Source organism: Geospiza fortis, unplaced genomic scaffold (assembly GCF_000277835.1).
Source record: "Geospiza fortis unplaced genomic scaffold, GeoFor_1.0 scaffold408, whole genome shotgun sequence".
Lineage (NCBI taxonomy): Eukaryota > Metazoa > Chordata > Aves > Passeriformes > Thraupidae > Geospiza > Geospiza fortis.
In genome coordinates this window covers 2,557,774-2,575,834 of record NW_005054330.1, presented here as the reverse complement: position 1 = coordinate 2,575,834, position 18,061 = coordinate 2,557,774, and the positions used below count along the sequence as shown (strand labels likewise).

At 44.6% G+C, this 18,061-nt stretch overlaps 1 protein-coding gene across 2 annotated transcripts; it reads left to right on the top strand.

Annotated features, from left to right (window-relative positions):
* The first annotated feature begins 2,352 nt into the window (after positions 1–2,352).
* Positions 2,353–16,043, top strand: LOC115947920. Of its 2 annotated transcripts, XM_031057496.1 has the most exons (7): positions 2,353–3,335; positions 7,150–7,201; positions 7,302–7,404; positions 8,594–8,757; positions 12,522–12,761; positions 13,383–14,095; positions 14,188–16,043. In XM_031057496.1, exons 1-7 carry the CDS (start codon positions 2,374–2,376, stop codon positions 14,234–14,236), a joined length of 2,283 nt encoding a protein of 760 aa, XP_030913356.1. In that variant the 5' UTR covers positions 2,353–2,373; the 3' UTR covers positions 14,237–16,043. The 2 variants fall into 2 exon arrangements, with proteins under 2 accessions (XP_030913356.1, XP_030913357.1); XM_031057497.1 differs by having other exon boundaries at positions 13,383–16,043.
* The last annotated feature ends 2,018 nt before the right edge of the window (positions 16,044–18,061 follow it).

Genomic DNA, 18,061 nt, shown 5'->3' with positions numbered 1-18,061 from the left:
TGCATTTCCCCATTCAGCTCTCTGGTGCTGAATGCCACAGGACCCCCTGATCTGGTGGCTGCAGCTCTGGGGTGTTAACAAAGGCTCCTGGTAGTAGAGGAGGGGCTGCGAACGCCTCCAAGCGCCTTCTCAGTGTCTGAAAAAAGGCAACTGGATCAGCTCACATCTTCCACAAAACAAAATCTCAGCCCTCAATCACTGCTAATTTAAGGAGGCTTGAGCCAATCTGTGATCCTCCCACATCCAGGAGTGCCGCCCTGCGAGAGCAGCAGTGCTGGTGCACATCCTGCCTCCTAAACTGGGCACATATTTTAGGGCAAAAGTTGGGTGGTGTTTACTGTTTCTTGCTCTGCAAATACTTGTTTAAAAGTGAGCTCAGAAGATTCGTGTGGAACAAAGGCAAGACTGCACTGATATGCTGGGATGAAGGGAAGGAATACAAGAGAAGTAACAGAAAATCCCTCTATTCTTCTTTCAAGTGTAAGAGGCATCCTCTCCCTGAGGAGAGGAGCATATTCACTGGAAATCAGCAAGTTTTCAGTAAAATCCAAGTGGCAACAACTGTATCTATAATTCTGATGGGAATTAGTAAATGGATCTAGCTGTTAGGACCTGTAGCCTCTTAAATTGACATAAAGTTTTGCTTGTTTCCCCTGGATTTTTACCATGAATTAACCAATCCAGACCGAACCCCAACCATTTACCTCCTGGAGAAAAGATCAGTAAATTTCTATTAATATGTTTTGGTTTTACATGTGGGACTGCTGAGGCATTAGACAGAGAATAATATGTGTGTGGCAATCAATGTGGTTTCTTTTCCACTTGAGACTTCCAGCCATAATCCAGCCCAGGTGCCTTAAATGAGCAGCCTGTAGTTTATTCCACTGTAATTAACATAAGCTTTGGTTTAGATGACACTTTTACAAGTCAAATATTGGATTCCAAGTTGAATACAGAACACAGTTTCCACCCACGTTACTGTTTTGGTCCTTTTCTGTGGCCATCCTGCATCCACCCTGAAATCCCCCAGAATATCAGCAGCACCTGCTGCAAAACAAAGGTTGTGCCTCATAGAACAGGTCTGGCTTTTTGTTTCTATTTAGGAGCTTGTAACATTTGGTGTTCCTTTTTTTTTTTCTTTCCATTTCAATATGAGCCAAGGGGAGGGACCAAGAGAAAATAAAAATCTGGAGTATTTTGATCTTTGTGGCTTTATATGGACTTCATAAGCTTCGTTTGTTCTACTGCCAAGTTCCTTTGTGTTTAAATAGATAACAGACCAAGACAACTAATCATTTCCAATAAAAAAACCACACCAAACCCAAAGCATTCCCTTTCTTTTCCAATTAATGCTCGTAAACCCATGCTCCTAGACCAGGCTTGTGACCTAAGCACTTCTGGGTTTTTTTCTCTTTCCCGTTTCAAAAACAATTGCTTAAGGCACAGACTGGGCTCTGTGCTCTGCAAATTTATGAAAGAATCTTGAAAAAAGGCTCTGAGAGTGGCTTTGGGAGAAGGTAGTTGTAAATATGATGTGCAAAAGCAGGCTTATGCACCTTTAGAAAAGCACAGCATGGTTTTCATGGCCACCATTTATGGACTTCCTTCCTCCTTGGAGGCTGGAGGCTATTTGTGGAGAAGGAAGAAATAGCAGATTTACATGGAACTGTCACTGTGTTATGTAAAATGCATGTTGGTTGCTGGTTTACTGGTGAGAGCTGATAGCTGCTGTCACTATTTTGAGAGGCTTTGCACTTGAAAAAGAGACAATTTGACCAATCAAAAGCAGCTACATTTTACTGAAGTAAATAAGGCTGAATGTCCTTGAAACAGAAGATGATTTGGTTGGATGAATCATGGGTGATCATCAATGCAAAGGTTCTTTTTTTACATGAAAATGTTTTTGTAATGAAAATAACACAGAGTTTTAAATGCTGTGACACATTTTTCCTTTAGCTTCTTAAGGTTTTTCTCACACAACCAACTGTTTAGGGCAACACATTTGTGTGGTCAAAAAGTTGTATGTTTGCCAACAGCACAAATTATCAGTAGTAGGAAGTGAGAATTATGTGAATTACTTACGTGGGTTATATTTCTCTTGGAGGTTGACCATCCAATATGCACTTCCATAGTCTCTAAGAGTGGCTTCCCACATTAGATTGATGCTTCACAAAAGTAGGAGCTAAGACTTGCACAAGCTTAATGAGTTTCCCTGTCTTGGGGGTATCTTTAACCAGTCTCTGAAGGGAAAGAAAAGAGCTGGACCTTCCATTGGTCTGGCAGGCTGCATCCTGGCTGTAATCTATGGCAAGGTGTAAGATTCTTTGTTTTATTTCCCAGGTGTATTACTCCTGTGGTGCAGTGGTGGAATCAATGGAAAGAGGCCTGATTTTGTCACCAGGTTTTCCAAACAACTACTACCCAGGGACACACTGCGTCTGGCAGTTCTTCATTCCCATGAGGACCCATCTCATCTTGGAAATATTTGACTTTGACATTTTTGAGAGCTCTAGTGAAACTCCAACCCCCTGGGATGGCTTCTCAGCCCCTGCTACAACAGAAAATAAGGACATGCCTTCTCTTGAGGAAAACCTGGGCTTTGCTGTCCACACCACAAAAGCCTCTCTCCAGAGCTCGACGTCGAAGGTGGCTCAGAACCTCAGCAGCACTGGAGACCAGTCAAAGGACCTTGCTGGTCACCTGGATGAGCTTCCAGGAGCCATCTCAAAAAAAAATGAAGCCAAACAAGCATCTGAAGAAAACCAGTGGAAGCAGATGAAGGAACCCAAAGCAATTTCCAAGGCTCAGCCAGAGGAGCTGCCATTCCCCGTGGCTGGTAGTGCCTCAATGCAGAGGCAAAACACCAGTGGCCTGGAAACAGGAGAGGATTTGGAAGGGAAGGTGTTGCTTGCCCACCTAGCTGCTAGTGAGAGAGATGAAGTCACAGCAGAGAGCTGGACTCTTCCCTCAACAGCACTGCCCATGGAAATCTCCTCCAGCCCTCAGTCAGCAGGGGATGTCTGTCCCCATGATGTGTTATACGTTTCCGATCTCATCACGTTTTCCTCTCGCTTCTGTGGCCCAAATTCCCCTGTAAACAAGACCATGGTGTTTGGTTCATCCCTGGAAATGGTCGAGGTCATCATGGAGCTGATCACCACCACGGACCGGGGCCGAGGCTTTGCGATGCTGTTCGAGTACAGGAACATCAGTGACCCCAGCCCTGTGGGTGCTGTGAGGCAGGACAGGAAGGAAAACATGATGCTGCTGGCAGTTGCGACAGGAATTGTTGTCTTTGCTCTTGCTTTGCTCTCTGCCCTCTGCGTAGCCTGCAGGTAAGGTGATGCCAGAGCCTTGGAAGCATGTGATATTGTCCACAGGGAAATGACCAGAAGAGAGTGACATTTCCAGAGAAGAGTGACCTTCCCTTTGCTCTGCTAACTCCTGCTGTCCTCCAAATGTGGTGAAGTGGGTGCAGAGGGAGTCAATGCCCCTCACTGCTCCTGCCCTAGGCTCCTCAGTTTTCTTTCCTACTTCTACAGCTCCTGAACCTCAGATGTATTTTCTTTTTCCTGCAGAAATACCTGAACAGTCAGGACTTTCCTGGGTATTTTTTGTTTCAATGGCAGTGGTGCCTTTGAACCTCAGCTTTTGGCTGATGGACAAAATCAGCAGAGAAAGATCATCCTTCCCTGAGTCTCCTGAGCAGGCTGAGCTGACAGTCACCGCATCTTTTCACAGAGATCCCACAGTTTGGCTCTAACTAACCATCACTAGCACTCTGCAGAAAAGTAAATAATAACCAAAGTATTACCACATAGAATTAAGATTTAAAAATATTTTCCCATCTGTAGCATATTTTATCCAAGAGGCTGTGCAGGAATTCTAAATCCAATGCATTCAGTGTGCTAAGAAGTCATCTGCACATCCCTTTGATGCTGGGGAGGAGCCCAGAGCCATGCTGCAGTAGCTCTCATTGCTCCCAAATGCAATCCAAAGCAATCCAGTCAAATGAGCTGATGGTCAGGCTGGGTTGTGGATTTCCAGGTCCTGATGCTAACTAGTTAAATGCTAACAGTTACACAAGCATGCCTCCATAGTCAATTGCTTTTCTTTTATGTATTTCTTTTCTCTATATCTATCCAAGGAACACTTCTCCGCCCCCCAGCATATGTTTGCATTTTTCTAACTCCCGAGTGAAAACATTTTTGTAGAAACCGTGATTTATTTCTCCCCCTTCCAACAAATTCAAAACAGAGCCCATTCTCCCCAGGTTTTTGTCAAAATAAACACCGTTTTCCAGATGATTTGACTTCCATGAAAACATCAGGTAAACTGAGACAAACAGTGCCCTTTGCATTTTAGCTCTGGCAGAATAAACACGAAATGCAGGCCAATCACACTGGGCACCAGAGAACACGGGCACAGTGGTGAAGCTTAAATATCATCTCTGTGCTGTATATATTGAAATTCCTGCTTCAAGGGTCTGAGCTTTTTGTAGCTGTAAGAGTTAAATTTGCATGTACTACATTTAACTAACCTTTTTGTTTTTAAAGAGCTCGCAGAGCACTAATTTAGACCACAATTTTTTGCTAGCTCTAAAGGAAAAAGTCTGGTGGAAAATGTCTTCCAGATACCAAATACTTTATTTCTATACCCTTGCCAATCTTCAGAAGAGACAGAAACAGGCTCCCTTTGCTATGGCAGCAGTCTGGGCTGATACACATGTTGAGTAGGCTGTTCCTGCTCCAATACCCCTATTTAATTTCACTGTAACAATCCATGAAGCAGAGTATTATTCAACCCAAAAAGTGCACCGGCAATCTGAGGCTCCACTGGCTGAGGTTTCCTCTGCAAAGCCTGTTTAGAAAGTCAGGCCATGCTGCTCACATTCACAGTTTGGCTTTCTGCTTGTTAGATGTTTACAAAATAATGTTCTGCTCTTGCTGACCAACAGGGAAAAACAGTCCACAGGGCTTCAGCCCCACACAGCAATGTTTGTGTGTTCTGGTCACTGGGAACACATCCTACAGGGGTCCCTGTGGCACAGGATTAGGCTTGCTTCTTTTAACTCTGCTATTTATGCCTCTTCATTGCTCTACAACTCTTTTCTTTTGCTGTTTTTATTTTAAAGAAGATGTCTATACCTTAGCAGCTATTGACTGAATAGAATCTACCCCTACTCCTTTAGCCTTCTGACAGGGTGTTTGCTGTCCCAGCCTCCTGTGTTCCTGTATGCTGTCCCTGGGAAGCCTTGATTACACCACTCCATTTTGTATCAGAGCATTTAAGAGAGACCAGGTGGCAGTGATGCCATGACCTGTGCTGAGTTCCCTCACCTGTGTTGCACTGGGAGAGCCTTTTCTCCCTCTTTACTGTGCTAACTGCTGCAAGAGCATTGGTCTCTGGCCCCAGAACCACGGGCACTGGCTGGAGCTTGCCTACAACTGGCAGCTGTGGGTTTTAATGCAGCTCAGAATAAGACTGCTGAGGCCATTAAGCACTAAACTTCTTTTAGATTGAGCCCATCAAGCTCTATTTTATGCTTCTTGTCCTGAATAGGGGCTTGAAATGAGGTGTCAAATGTGTATTAGCCACAGGCTGTCCTCTCTGCAGAAAATGTCAGGGTGGCACGGGGTGGGCTGGGGGAGATGATGCTGCTTTACCAGAGCAGCACGCTCAGAACTGGGAACAGCCCCCTGAGGCACAGGGACACTGTCCTGGCTGGACTGGGCACTGCAGAGGATGCCAAGAGGAGGAACCTGGAAGCTCTTGGCCTTGCCTTCAACTTTCTTTTCTCTTCCTACTTTATTTATTCCTCTGGTATCAGGTTCAGCTGTTGATTTTTTTTCCATTTCTATCTGCTGGTCTTGCTTAGCTAAAAGTAGCAGGCTCAGCCTTGCCAGGAGTAGAAATGGCCTGGGATGGGCTTGGCACCCACTGCCACTCCAGTGCACCAAGTCATCAGCAGTATCTGCTCAGGCTCATTGCATTGAGCAGGGCAAAGCTCTCTGGGGAAACTCCAAGTCTCTGCCACACTGCAGCTTTTGTTTTCTACTTGGGGAGGGAATGAAAGCTTCAGTTGTTAGTTGGCCAATAATTCTAATTACTTTTGGCCATGAAGCCTGGCTCGAGTAATGGGGGATTTTTAATTTTCTTTCCCAAGCCCCAGGAACAACAGATACATCCATCTTATTTAATTTTAATCCTGTCCCATGCAGTCAAACTTTGGCTGTATGGTTGCAACCCATGAATTGCAGCTGCACTTTAGGTCTGCCTAGCCTCCCAACCCTTGGGTGTGCAGTGACTCCATCAAGGCTTCAGTGTTGCCATCTCGCCCCAGCCAAGCTGCCCTGCCAGCCACTGCCTGCTGCCCATCCATCACCTGGGGTGAGAATTTGCCTTTGCAATGACCTGGGTTGCATCCCATCATCTGCATTGTCCCCTGGAGAACCACGGGGCACAGACTACCCTTGTTTCAGTCATTATCAGGTCCACCAGTGCCAGCCTTTCTTTGTGATGTCTTTAAGTCTTATTTGTCCAAAAGTTTATAACTCTAGTTATTTCGTAATCTCAGTTTTAGTAAAAATGTGAAAAAATGGCTAAGAACATGCATGTGTCTCCCTTCAGCCAAGAGGCACGTTCATGCCATCATCATCTGCCACAGCACTGCCTTTTACTGAAACAGTCACACAAATGAGCAGCATCTGATGCTCTCTGCTTGCTAAATATAACCCAGTGTGCAGTGTTAGCTATGCAGATGAAATATTCTGTCTAGCAGGACAAGAGGGATGTCACTGCCCAGACTGAGGGATCTCAGTCCTGCTGTTCAGTCACTGATGTGAAGGAGCAGCTGTCAGGGGGAGCCTGGTGGGACTTGGCACAGGTCTGAGCTCTGCTCCTGCTTTTGCATGAGCAGAGGAAGAAGATGACAGCTTCTTCTCTTCTTCAGCTGGCTTTCCACCACATGAGCATATCATTTTCTCCCCTTGTTTACAGGCCTTGCTGCCTTGAGTCTTGGCAAGTATTTTGGATGCTCATAACCTGCTGGGTTCCCCTCGCAGGATGAGCAGAGCCCAGAACTTTCCTGCTGTGGATCTTTAACTCACTTGAGGGCTTGTTGTTGTTGTTGCTGTCTCTCCTTTCCAGGCAGAGAACGTGCCCCAAAAGGAGCTCATCCAACGCATGCAGTGACCAGGAGGTTAGTGCTAATGGCTTCAGCAATTGCTGTTTCTCTCTTTCATGTTGGCTGTTGCACTGTTTGTCTGACGATGTTTACTGGGGCATGTTCTGAGTTGTAGAACAGGATCCAGAACTCCACTGTCGATATCAATGAGCTCCAGCTGGTGGTGCCAAGCCGGGAGAATGAAAACAACAACCACTCTGTGAGCCGGGAGCAGGCGGGTGAGTGCGGGGCAGCCCCGAGCCCGGGACACTCCATCAGATCCTTCATCAGATCCTTCCCTCCCCACAGCCCTGCCACTGTCCCGCCCGTGCACAGCTGGGCAGCTGCTCCACAGCAGAAAGGCTTTGTTGTGGGCACTGTCCCTGGCTGCTCCCCCTCCCGGGAGGGTAATTCCCCTGGCAAGGAGCTCCCGCAAGCACAGCTCCAGCGCTGCCAGCACAAGCTGTCACAGCACATGGCACTGCAGAGACACTGGGTTAGCAGAGCAAACGTGCTGGGTTCAGGCTGCTACAAACAGCCTACACAGATCCATCAACTGGGGAAGAGATTCACCTGCCCTGGGCCTGACTTTGTCCAGAAAGGAGGGGTTTTACAATGCTCAGGTTGTCTTTGGCCACGCCAGCTCCCAGAGCTCCCTGTTTCTGTGGGTCTGGATGGATGGAGGTGCTTTGGGTGACATTTACCTCACAGTGTCCTTCCAGGAAAAAGCATCCCAGCCAAACCGCAGAGAATGTCACGTGCTGCAATTTTGACTCACAACACATGAACTGCCCCAGTGCCCCCCTTGGTTAGTGGAGGCCAACAGGGAGAGACTTTCTGCTGTGTTGTGACGCACCCTCAGTTTCCCAGTGAACACTCAGCTTTCACAAGGGTATCTCCACAAAAAGCTAATTCTGTACTCTCAGCCACGACAGCTTCCCATCTCCTTGAGGAGGTTGTGGCCAGAGTTCTCCTTGCCTGGACCAGAGAACAGGCCTTGGGGACACATGCAGGCACACATCCCCTCCGTGGAGCATCAGGCTGCCTGTAGGAGCAGATTCACTGGGGTTTAACCAAAAGCTACAGCTCCCAATATTGGCAGGTATGAGTAAATAAAAATAAAGAATGAGTTGACCGAGTTTGTAAGTTTCTGATCTGCAGCACAACCTCATGTGTTTAACACAAGGAATTTCAGTTCATGTCTGTTTTTATTAGAAAGCAGACCCAAGGGTGTTTCTCCTCTCCTCTTTTGTTTTGTTTTTAAAAGCTTGCAGTTTCAGGAGAGCAAACTGTTGACTTGAGTTTTTTCTGGCTGGTGCAACAGCCAGCCAAAGGCTGTTCTAGATTGTCTAGTGAGGGAGGGAGGAGTTGGAAACAGATGTCTTGGACTCTTGCAATCAGTCTTTATTGATTTTCTTCCTTTCTCAGCCACTTCCTGCAGAGGCAGCACGGAACGGTCTCCTCAGGACACTGACCCAGATGTGCCCTCCTCCATCTCTGCAGTGACCACTGAGACTGGGAGTGATGAAGTGTTTATCATTTCTGCTGGACCTGGGACCAGTGGGCTGAGCTTTACCACCTACAGGATACAGGTACATCCCCCAGCATCTCCAGCAGGCTGCAGGATGTCCCTCTTGGACAGCACTTGTCCATTTTTGCCTAATGCCCACTTTCCAGAAAGGCAGGGACTGAACCAGGCCGTTCTCCTACCCCTCAGGCTGAGCTGCCATCAAATGATGTGGACTGTGATCCCCTGAGCCAGTACCTTCCCAGCTTTGGGAAGAGCAAATGCAGAACCCTACTAACAAATAGTGGAGATGTTTGCCAGCAGACAGCAGGAACAACCTGCAGAAATGTTAATTGGCAAAGCTGATGTTCCATTAAAATTACCACCTGTAGCAACTGAAAGACCTGAGTCAGACTTGCTCCTGCCCACCCCTCCAAGTGATCAGGGAAGTTACTCAGCTCCTCAGCTTGGCAGAGAGTGTCTCACCAAGCTGATGGGAAAATTAACAGCTTAGGCTCAAAAAAAAATCAAATACTTCAAGTGAAAGCACTGAGGCCCTCACAGATTCACAGACAGAAACCTGAATTGATTCAGCAGGTTCTCTCTTATTTTGGCTCTTTCCCCTGGGCTCCTGGTCCTTTATTTGTTCAGAAACAGATGATGGCTCAGAGGCCTCGGGTCTGGCTGTCACCTCGTCAAGTTCGAGAAGAGAGACAGAGCAGACAGAGCACATCCATTGCAGGTGTCTGCTAGAGCCTTTCCCAGGTCAATATTCTCTTCTCCAGTGTCCTGTCTCTTTTTTCCAGGATAAAGAGGATAAACAACCAGCACAAGGAACTCACATGCCCAGGACAGGCTGTGTAATACTTCTGTCACAGTTTACAGAACAAAAGCATTCTGTATCCCTGCACTTGATTAGGAAATTAGCCAGGCTGGTCAGGATTTTCCTACCCTGGTGTAAGACACGTGCTGAGCTTTGCCTCCAGCTGGCCACCCTGATGAAGAGAAAAGGGAAAGAAGGAAAAACAACTCTGGAGCCTTCTCTTGCCTGAATGTGACCTTCTGTGGAGCAGGGCACTGGGAGCTGTAGCCAGACTGGGCACCCTTGAACAAACCTGGTCCTTTCCAGAGCAGAGAGCTTCACCTGGTGGCAGCCCCATACACATCCAGCTTCTAGGCAGGAGGGAAAACCATTTTCCTGCCCCCTTTCCCCACTTCAGTCAGAAGGAAAAAATACACACACCCCCCCCCCATTTCTATTCTGACATTGCTTCTGCAATCAACCTTCAGAGAGCATTTATACATAAAAAAATAAAAGAGTGTTAAAACAGTGAAAGTAACCCAAAGAATTAAACACATTATTAAGTCAGAAGGCTTCTCCTCTGTGATGTCCATGCAGCACACAAGTGAGGTAATACTCCCAACCAAATTCCTCAAGGAACCAAGGCTGGAAGCACGGCAGGACCTTTTGAAAAGCCCTGGGTCTTTCCCCACAGCTGAAGACCATCCTTTCCAGGGCTGTGCAAATTGAGCACAGCAGATTAATTACAAACCTGCACTCAAAGGGGTTCTCAGCAGGCCACTTGATACTGAGGGCTCCTGGATGTCAGACGTGTTTACAGTTGAATTTTTAGTGTGTATTTTTAGGGTGTGAAATGCTGCTGGCCAGCCAGCCTCCAGGCCTCACAGAGGATGTGGTGTGTGGCTTTGTGGCCAGCACCAGCCAGTGGGATGAGATATCTGCTGGAGCCCAGCCCGTTCCTTGGCAGGAGCTGAGCAGTTATCCCCTTGTGAAAACATGTGTGAAATCCTGAGCCTTCACAGTACAGTAAATAATGCCAGCAGACTCACCTCATGCAAAATGCTTGACTAGAATTTGTTAAATTATAAGGAGCTTTCATTAAAAAAATTATCTTGACCTTTTCCCTGAGAAATTGTATCTGGCTGCTTGGTCCTGTGCTGCCCACTGAGTGTGAGCCTGAGCTCAGCTGGGTCTGAGCCAGTGATTAACTGGCTTTGCTCTGCAGCTTCTGCTCTGCAGCTTTTCAAACCTATTTGAAGACATCAGTCCTGTGTTATGAGGGGAGAGCTGGGAGAGCAAAAACCCCCTCTGTTTGTGACTGGTGTGAGGAAACAGAGGGTGGGATGGCTTTTGGGGAGATTCCAGGTGTCCTCCAATAGTCATGGCTTGCTAAATCCCCTTTGGTTAAAGGCATCATTCACCCTTTGGCTGACTTATGACCATGATCTCTGAGTTCTGATCAGACACTGCAAGTTTCAGATGCAAAGGTTTGAGTAAAGAGTATGATCATGGAAGTTTAACAAACATTTTCCAAAGTCTAGAAAATACACTGTTCATCTTCCCAGTTACTTGCAGTGTACCTATCTCAAAACCAGACGCTAATTTTTACATCAGTTTGGAGATATTTATAATAATATTAGAATAATAAATCCTAAGACAGCCTGAAGGAGAAGACAGGCAGCTTAAAATTTATAAATAAAAACTGTCCTTTTAAAAAATCTTAGATTAGGAGCTTAATATTGAAACCAACTTATCCAGAGGCTGATGCCTCTCCTGGCTTCCTACTGAGTTTCTTTTTCTGATCTAGTGCTAATTTCTCTCCTCTCTGCCCATCCATTTCCAATATGACACATTCACTAAATAGTTTCTTTGATTTGCAGAAACTGGGGAGATTCAGATTCTCAGAAATATCAAATTACATGTTTCTGGTTTCTCAGGATTTTAAAATCCAGGACACTGTGGGATTTATTTCAGACACTCTTTAAGGACTGTGTAAACTTTGGAAATATGGATTTTTCATTCTTCTCATGACAACCATATTTGCACAGCTGAAAATTAAAAATATGTATAGAGTTGTGTAACAGGAGGCTTAAATAACAGGTGAAGTGTTAGTAAGAATGAAAGGAGGTTCATAGGAATGTCAGGAATTCTCTAACTTTCCTGGCTCTAAGCTTATATCAATATTAAGGACAAAAATTGTGATTTCAAATGCAACATCAGAACTTATGCAGTATGGAAGAGATATTTGTCTATAGTCCATTCCCATGTCTGATGAACTCTGCTCATTCACAGGGCTGGTGACAGCAGTTTAATGTAGTCTCACCTTCTGATGATGCCAATTTCACAGCTGTCTGGATGTCTTGTTCTACTCCTAAAGCATGTTGTCCACCTGAAGAGCATTTTTTATGGGAAATGCAAATCCCCTTGGCTCCAATCCAGTTTTTGTGCTTCTTGTTCTATTCAGCACAGACACTGAGAACAGATCTTTTCCTTTCCCTTTATTTTTCATTACTTTTAATTTTTCCCTTACACAGGATAAAGAGCACCACTTACTTCAGTAGTTTCTCCCAAACTGTGCATTTTTGAGACTTCTGATTCTCTTCCTGCTTGCTTCTGGATTTCTTTCAGTAGGCTCCATCCCCCACCCAGACAGACACACCTGGAGCCTTCCAAGAGCCAAGCAGAGTGGAAGAATTCTGTTTTACACAGTGAAGTTTATGGCTCTGATCTGTCAAATACTTCCAGTAAAATTAAGCTGTAGATATTTCTTATATTTAGTGAGGGTTGTAGGACTATATCTTACCTAACTGAAAGTTCCCCCTTCAGCTTTAAACCCGAAGCTGGGGCAGCAAGGTAAAACTTTCCTCCAGGGAAGCCAGCGAGCTTCAGGCAGCACACTGGAAGAGAAATGATGAGAAGTTGCATTCCTGAGTCCTCTGAGAATGACTGAATCAATCAGTCTCTTGCACCAACAGCCTGTTTCCGAAGTGTTTTAAAAACGTTTTGATGCAAGATGCCTATGAGTGATCTTTATTTACTCTTTTCAGGACAAAAACCTGAAAAGGAGCGTCACAAGCCCGGGCTCTGTGTCTGACTGGCTGAGCTCCCACCCCGCAGCTGCAGGGGCTGCAGAGAAGGGGAACGTGCAGCTGGACAATCCCTGTCCCCGGCAGCGCACCTGGAGCGCCCGCACCTTCCACGACCTCCTGGCTCCCATTCCACAGCTGCAGAAAAAATGGTGCAGCTGGAGCACCAACAGCCCCTTCACAAAGCTGGTTGACAGCAGTGTGAGTCCTGCAGGGAGGGGAGGATGCTGGGGTCTCAGCTCCAGTATTTCCCACTGTTCACTGATTTGAACACATTTTCCCCTTGGCCAGTGCCTCACCTCTCTGTCCTGCAGTGCAAACACATCTCAGTCCATCTTCTTTGGTGCATGGGAAAGTCTCTGCCTAATTATATTGTAATTTAGCTAGGCTTTCCTAAAATATTAAGCAGCTGTATTTTCCAGCAGTTGGCACCTGGTTAAGAAATTATCCCCAGTCCAGAAGAACATTAAAAAATGCCTTCAGACAAGATTATCTCATTGAGTGTTCTGACATGTGCTTTTTTCCCCTGGTTATGCCTTGAATTTATTATAATTGGTGTATTATTATTGCACTGCAAGGAATCTGTAGGTGTCGCAGGGATATCTGGGTCTCACTAACTGTAGTCATCAAACCAACAGTTTGTTACAAAACTAATAAAGGATGTTTCTTCCTTTTTAAGGTAATAACATAGGTTTTTGCTAAAGAATGCATCTTACCTCTAAAATAACCAGGAATTTTAACTTTTAATTCTCTCGGGATCAAAGTTTCGAGAGAGAGCTGCTTTCCATGGCATGTCTGCTAATTTTGTACTATTTTGTGCAGGGTTTTTCTACAGCTGCAAGACCCCAGGGTGTGCCAACCAGGAAGGTAATCTCAGCCACTGAGATAGAGGGAGCATCAGAGACTGTTTACTCTGATTCATCTGCCAGTAATGCCTCGTATCCCCTCACTCTGTCTGCACAGAGGCAGCGAAAGTTAACCTCCTGCAATTTGAAGAAATCCAGATTTGGGAACCCTTATTTTGGATTTTTAGCCAGTTCCCCTGACAGCAAACATATGAGGTCCTTGGATCCCTCAAGACATCTAGGGACAGCATCTCCAGTTAACAGCCAAAGCCCCAAAAATCTTCTAGAGAGCTCCAACCCACTAAAAATCAACCTGGTCAACGGTTCAAAAACAAAGGAGCTTATGGTAGAAACAGACAAAAACAAACCAGTTTTTGTTATTTCTGAAGAAGGGGATGATCAGCAGCCTCTGGTCCTGGCAGAACACCTTAGTCAGTGTGGAGATCACCTGTCAGAGCAAAATGCTGTGTATGCTCCAGCCGAGCCAGAGAAGCAGCCGGTGGTTCTGACTGCGGAGAGGAACAGCTCTGCCCCCTTCACATCGAGCCTTCCCCTGTGGGCTAAATCCCCCACGTCATACAAAGGCCATGGGAAGGCCCCCAGCTCCTCCAGGGACCAGCAGAGCTCAGCAGGCGGGGATGCCAACACTACTGAGCCCTCCCAGAACTGCGACACCCCTGCTGCTCCCACGCTGTGCCAAGCGTCAGTTCAGTGATGAACTGGGAAAGATTGAAACATCAGTTCCCAAACCCAGAGGGAACAGGGACATGAGCAGAGCAGAAGCTGTGCCCAGCAGCTGAGTGTGGCAGTCACATGTGGCAGCTTTGTTGAGAGCAGTCTTTCCTTCCCACCTGTTGGGACTGAGATTACAAGGATACAAACCACAGCATAGCACAGATGCCATCTCCCCTTCAGCTCACTAACCTCATCTCTCTTCTCCTGCATGAGACTTGGAGGTAGTTTGTACAAGAAAGCATCCTCTGAAAAGGTACTTCAGACTGCAGAACCCCTTTTCTGGGATGGGAATGAAGGTAACCTGGGGCAGTCACACCGTGGTTTATATCTGAGATGTAAATCAGTCCCTTGTCCCTGTGGCATCACTTGAGTCTTTCTGTTGGGAGCTCTGAGTTAGCTTCTGTTTATAGCTCTGCCTGTACAATCCAAGCCTTGCCAAGCCAAGGGTAAGAATTCAATCATGCATGTTTGCATACAGTTTTGTAAACTTCATTTTAAGTATTTCATAACTTCTACAGTCTAGCACAAAGCTTACCAAGCATTAGCAACTCTAATATTAAAGAGCAAGATTATCTCATCTCCTAACTCTTTAGAGAAGTGTACAGACAAGCTGAGCAACCCAATACCAGATGCTTGTTCTATTAAAGTCTGATGTAGCTTTATCTTTGTTAGGTCTACATAGGCTTAGAACACCTCAGTCCACTACATTAAATGACTCCTCATGGCAACAGGAGCATGTGTACAAAAACACTGAAATACTAGGAATAGTCTTCAGCATCCAACACTTGGATATTTGCAGCTGCTCTGATCCTACATTCACCAGCTATTTATTGCTGGTAACGCACATTGACTAGAGAACTATTCCCCTTCCTTTAGCAGGCAAGACTTGAAAGACAAAATTAAGGTGGGGCAAACTTTGAGTGCTCACTTTCTTTAGAAAAGAACCCTACATGGCTGTGCCTCCCTGAGTACAAATAGAGGGCATTCAATGGAACACTGAACCAAAGGGAAGCCTGCTAGTCCTATTGCCTTTAATAACCCCATCAGTATTTTAATTTCTTCCTGGTGATATTTTCCATATTTGCAAGAGACTCCTGCATGTTTGTCCCACAATTCAGAATTGTTTTTATTTCTTAAATGAAACAATTCCCTCTGAAGCTGCATTTTGCAGCTGAGACAGCACATTGTTTTAAAGCAATAGTATGTCATAAAACAGGTGCCAGAAAGAAATCTCCTGCACAAGTCTTCCCCTGTATTAACTGCAGTGTGCATCCAGTTATCTTAATCCTTCTCTGTGAAGGCATTTAAGACTGATTGCTGAAATATTTAACTGAATTATTTATGATTTCACCTGCTGTTACAGCTTCCATTTGCCACCATTAATGCCTGAGATATGCAACACAAGACTATAGGTTTTGCCTTATATTTTCTCTGTGTGTTTACATGTCTACCTAGACATAGAAGCTGTGCAGCTGGTAGCAGTGGAAGCAAAAACACATTTGCCCTTTAGCAGTTGACTCAAACATGAACAGCAAACAAGTCTCTGCATTTATTATTTCCAGACTCTGTTCAGTGCCAAAGTCTGGTTCCATGTTGGTTAGTTCTTTTTTGGTGGGTATTTTTTGTTGTTGTTGTTTAAATTAATGCTACTTGATTCAAAGGGAAGAGATTAATATATTTATGGTTTTAAAAATATTTAGAAGTCTTCAGTGCTCTAACAATAACTTCCACTGCATTAAATTCATATACATTGTAATTTAATGTTCTGTTACTTATTACATTTCTAAAGTTTGAAATACTAAAATCTACTTTTGAAAAGTACTTGTGTTCAATTATTGATAATAGTTACATTTGAAGGGCTGGAAAAAGTGGCTTTTTCAATAAAAGCATGTTTAACCACTCATTTCTATGGTGTAACAACACTTAATTTGTTTTGCTGAAAGCCTGAATTGTGCCTCAGAGCCTGTGGGGTACCCCAGTGGTGGCAGAAGAGCAGAAAAGCAAACAATCCTTTTTAGATCCGTCCCAGTTTCTCTGACACTGAAGATGAGGTGGTTGTTTACACCAACTCCTCCATTACCTGTTGTGTAACCAAAGACCAGACTTTGCTCACCAGGTTTGCCCAACTGCTGCCAGAGGAGATTTCTGTGGGAGTTTGTGTTTCCTTTCAGGTCCATCAGTGCCTGCTGCAGCAGCATGTGGGCAATTATTCACAGGGCTGCAGCAGACACCCTGGCTGCAGCATGGACTGTACACACACACACACATATATGTATATATACACACACACGTGGTGAGACAGGCCCTGCTCCTGATGAACACGAAATATTGAACAGTGCTGCTTATTGTCAGAATAAAAATAATTTACCAATTATTTAAAGGTGATGCCTTCTGGCACTAGAAGATGCTGAAGCCCAGTGCCTACAGGTGGGTGCTGCAGGTACCCCAGGAGAGACTTCAGTTCCTGACCTGCCTTTTGAAGTTTTTTTGTTTGATTAGGGCTTTTTTAAATTTTTTTTAGGCAGTTCACTAAAATTAACTGCTAAAAAGGTATTTGTGCTATATTTTGTACCTTCAAAGAATGCATAAAATATTTTCCTCCTCTTACAGCTAAAGCAACTGTTTTGAAGTTCTCATATTCTCTTTCCCCGCCCCCCCCCAGAAACACAAATAACTTCTACCTAAACTCTTCCAAAAAGTCACAGTGCAGAGTTAAGAAACTCTGAAAGCTCTGGGTGGAATAAAGCGCTTTAATACTCTCAGCTGTAAATATTGACTAGGATTAGTTTTTAAATAGTATTACTTATGGCATTTATTTTGTTCCTAACAGCTATTATTACTTTGGAGAGCTATGCTGCCACTTTTAATGACAGAAAACCTCATCCCTCATGCATGGGCTTGGATTCAGTTTTACCCTTGTGCAGTGCAGGGTGTTCTGTGTGATTCTGTGCTCTGTAACCAAGCAGTGAGTGGGATAAGCACTCCAAACACTCACTGAAGAAAGGGGAAAAATCATTCCAATCACAATTGCATGGGGGAAAATGTAAAAAAACCATTATGGAGCTAGCAAAGAGACGTATTCTTTTCAACAAAACTGAGTAATACTCACCTTTATTCTTTTTAAAATGAATTATTCTGGAATATACTAGCCAAACCCTCTAGCCAATGTGTTAGGTAGATTAAATGGGACAAAAATATGTGGCCTTCCCTATTTTTTGACTGTACAAACAGTGGTTCAAAATAAAAGCTTGAAGCTATACACACTGACAAGAATCTGGTGTGCTGAGGTTCTTACTGTCAGGTACTTGAACTGGTTGGGAATGGAGGCTCAAAGGGAAAACAACAGATTTAACATCCAGGTAATGCATCCTAACTTGGAAGATTCAGAATAGCATTTAGCAAGAAAAATCCACTTATAACTTAGTAGAAAAACATGAACTGAAGTTTCCTTTCAGAACTCTAACTTTTTGTTAAGAGCAGTTGGTTGCAACTCTTTCTACTCAGAACTGTTTTGTTGGGGTTTTTTCCCCTCAGGAGGGTGGCACATGAGCCCTAACAAAACACATTTGACTCAAACGGTCCAGTCAGTAGATTTTATTCTAAACAATTAAAGATTAATTTGAATTGCAAGGGAAAAGAAAAGGTAAGTCCTAAGCCAACACTTACCTAATGAAAGCAAGTGAAACTCAGCAGCACTGAAAAGAATACCCAACAGAGACTAAATACAGCTTCAACATATATTCATGGTCTGTCTAGAAATGTCTTTGATGTTAAACCTCATATGGCACACTTAGCATTTTTTATAATTCATTTCCTATGGAAACTAATGAGCTTAAGGGTGAAATTACCTCATTGAAAGTCAAAATGGAAGTGTGAAGAAAAGAAGGATGACCTGGAAAGCAGATTTAGAAGCAATCTTTG

What these genes read in the sequence shown, in the direction of transcription:
- LOC115947920 (XM_031057496.1), top strand. Translation starts at nt 2,374, where the DNA reads ATGGAAAGAGGCCTGATTTTGTCACCAGGTTTTCCAAACAACTACTAC. An exon ending in TTACCACCTACAGGATACAG is followed by an intron (nt 8,758 to 12,521) that starts GTACATCCCCCA and finishes TACTCTTTTCAG; the next exon opens with GACAAAAACCTGAAAAGGAG. An exon ending in GACACCCCTGCTGCTCCCAC is followed by an intron (nt 14,096 to 14,187) that starts GCTGTGCCAAGC and finishes AGCAGAGCAGAA; the next exon opens with GCTGTGCCCAGCAGCTGAGT.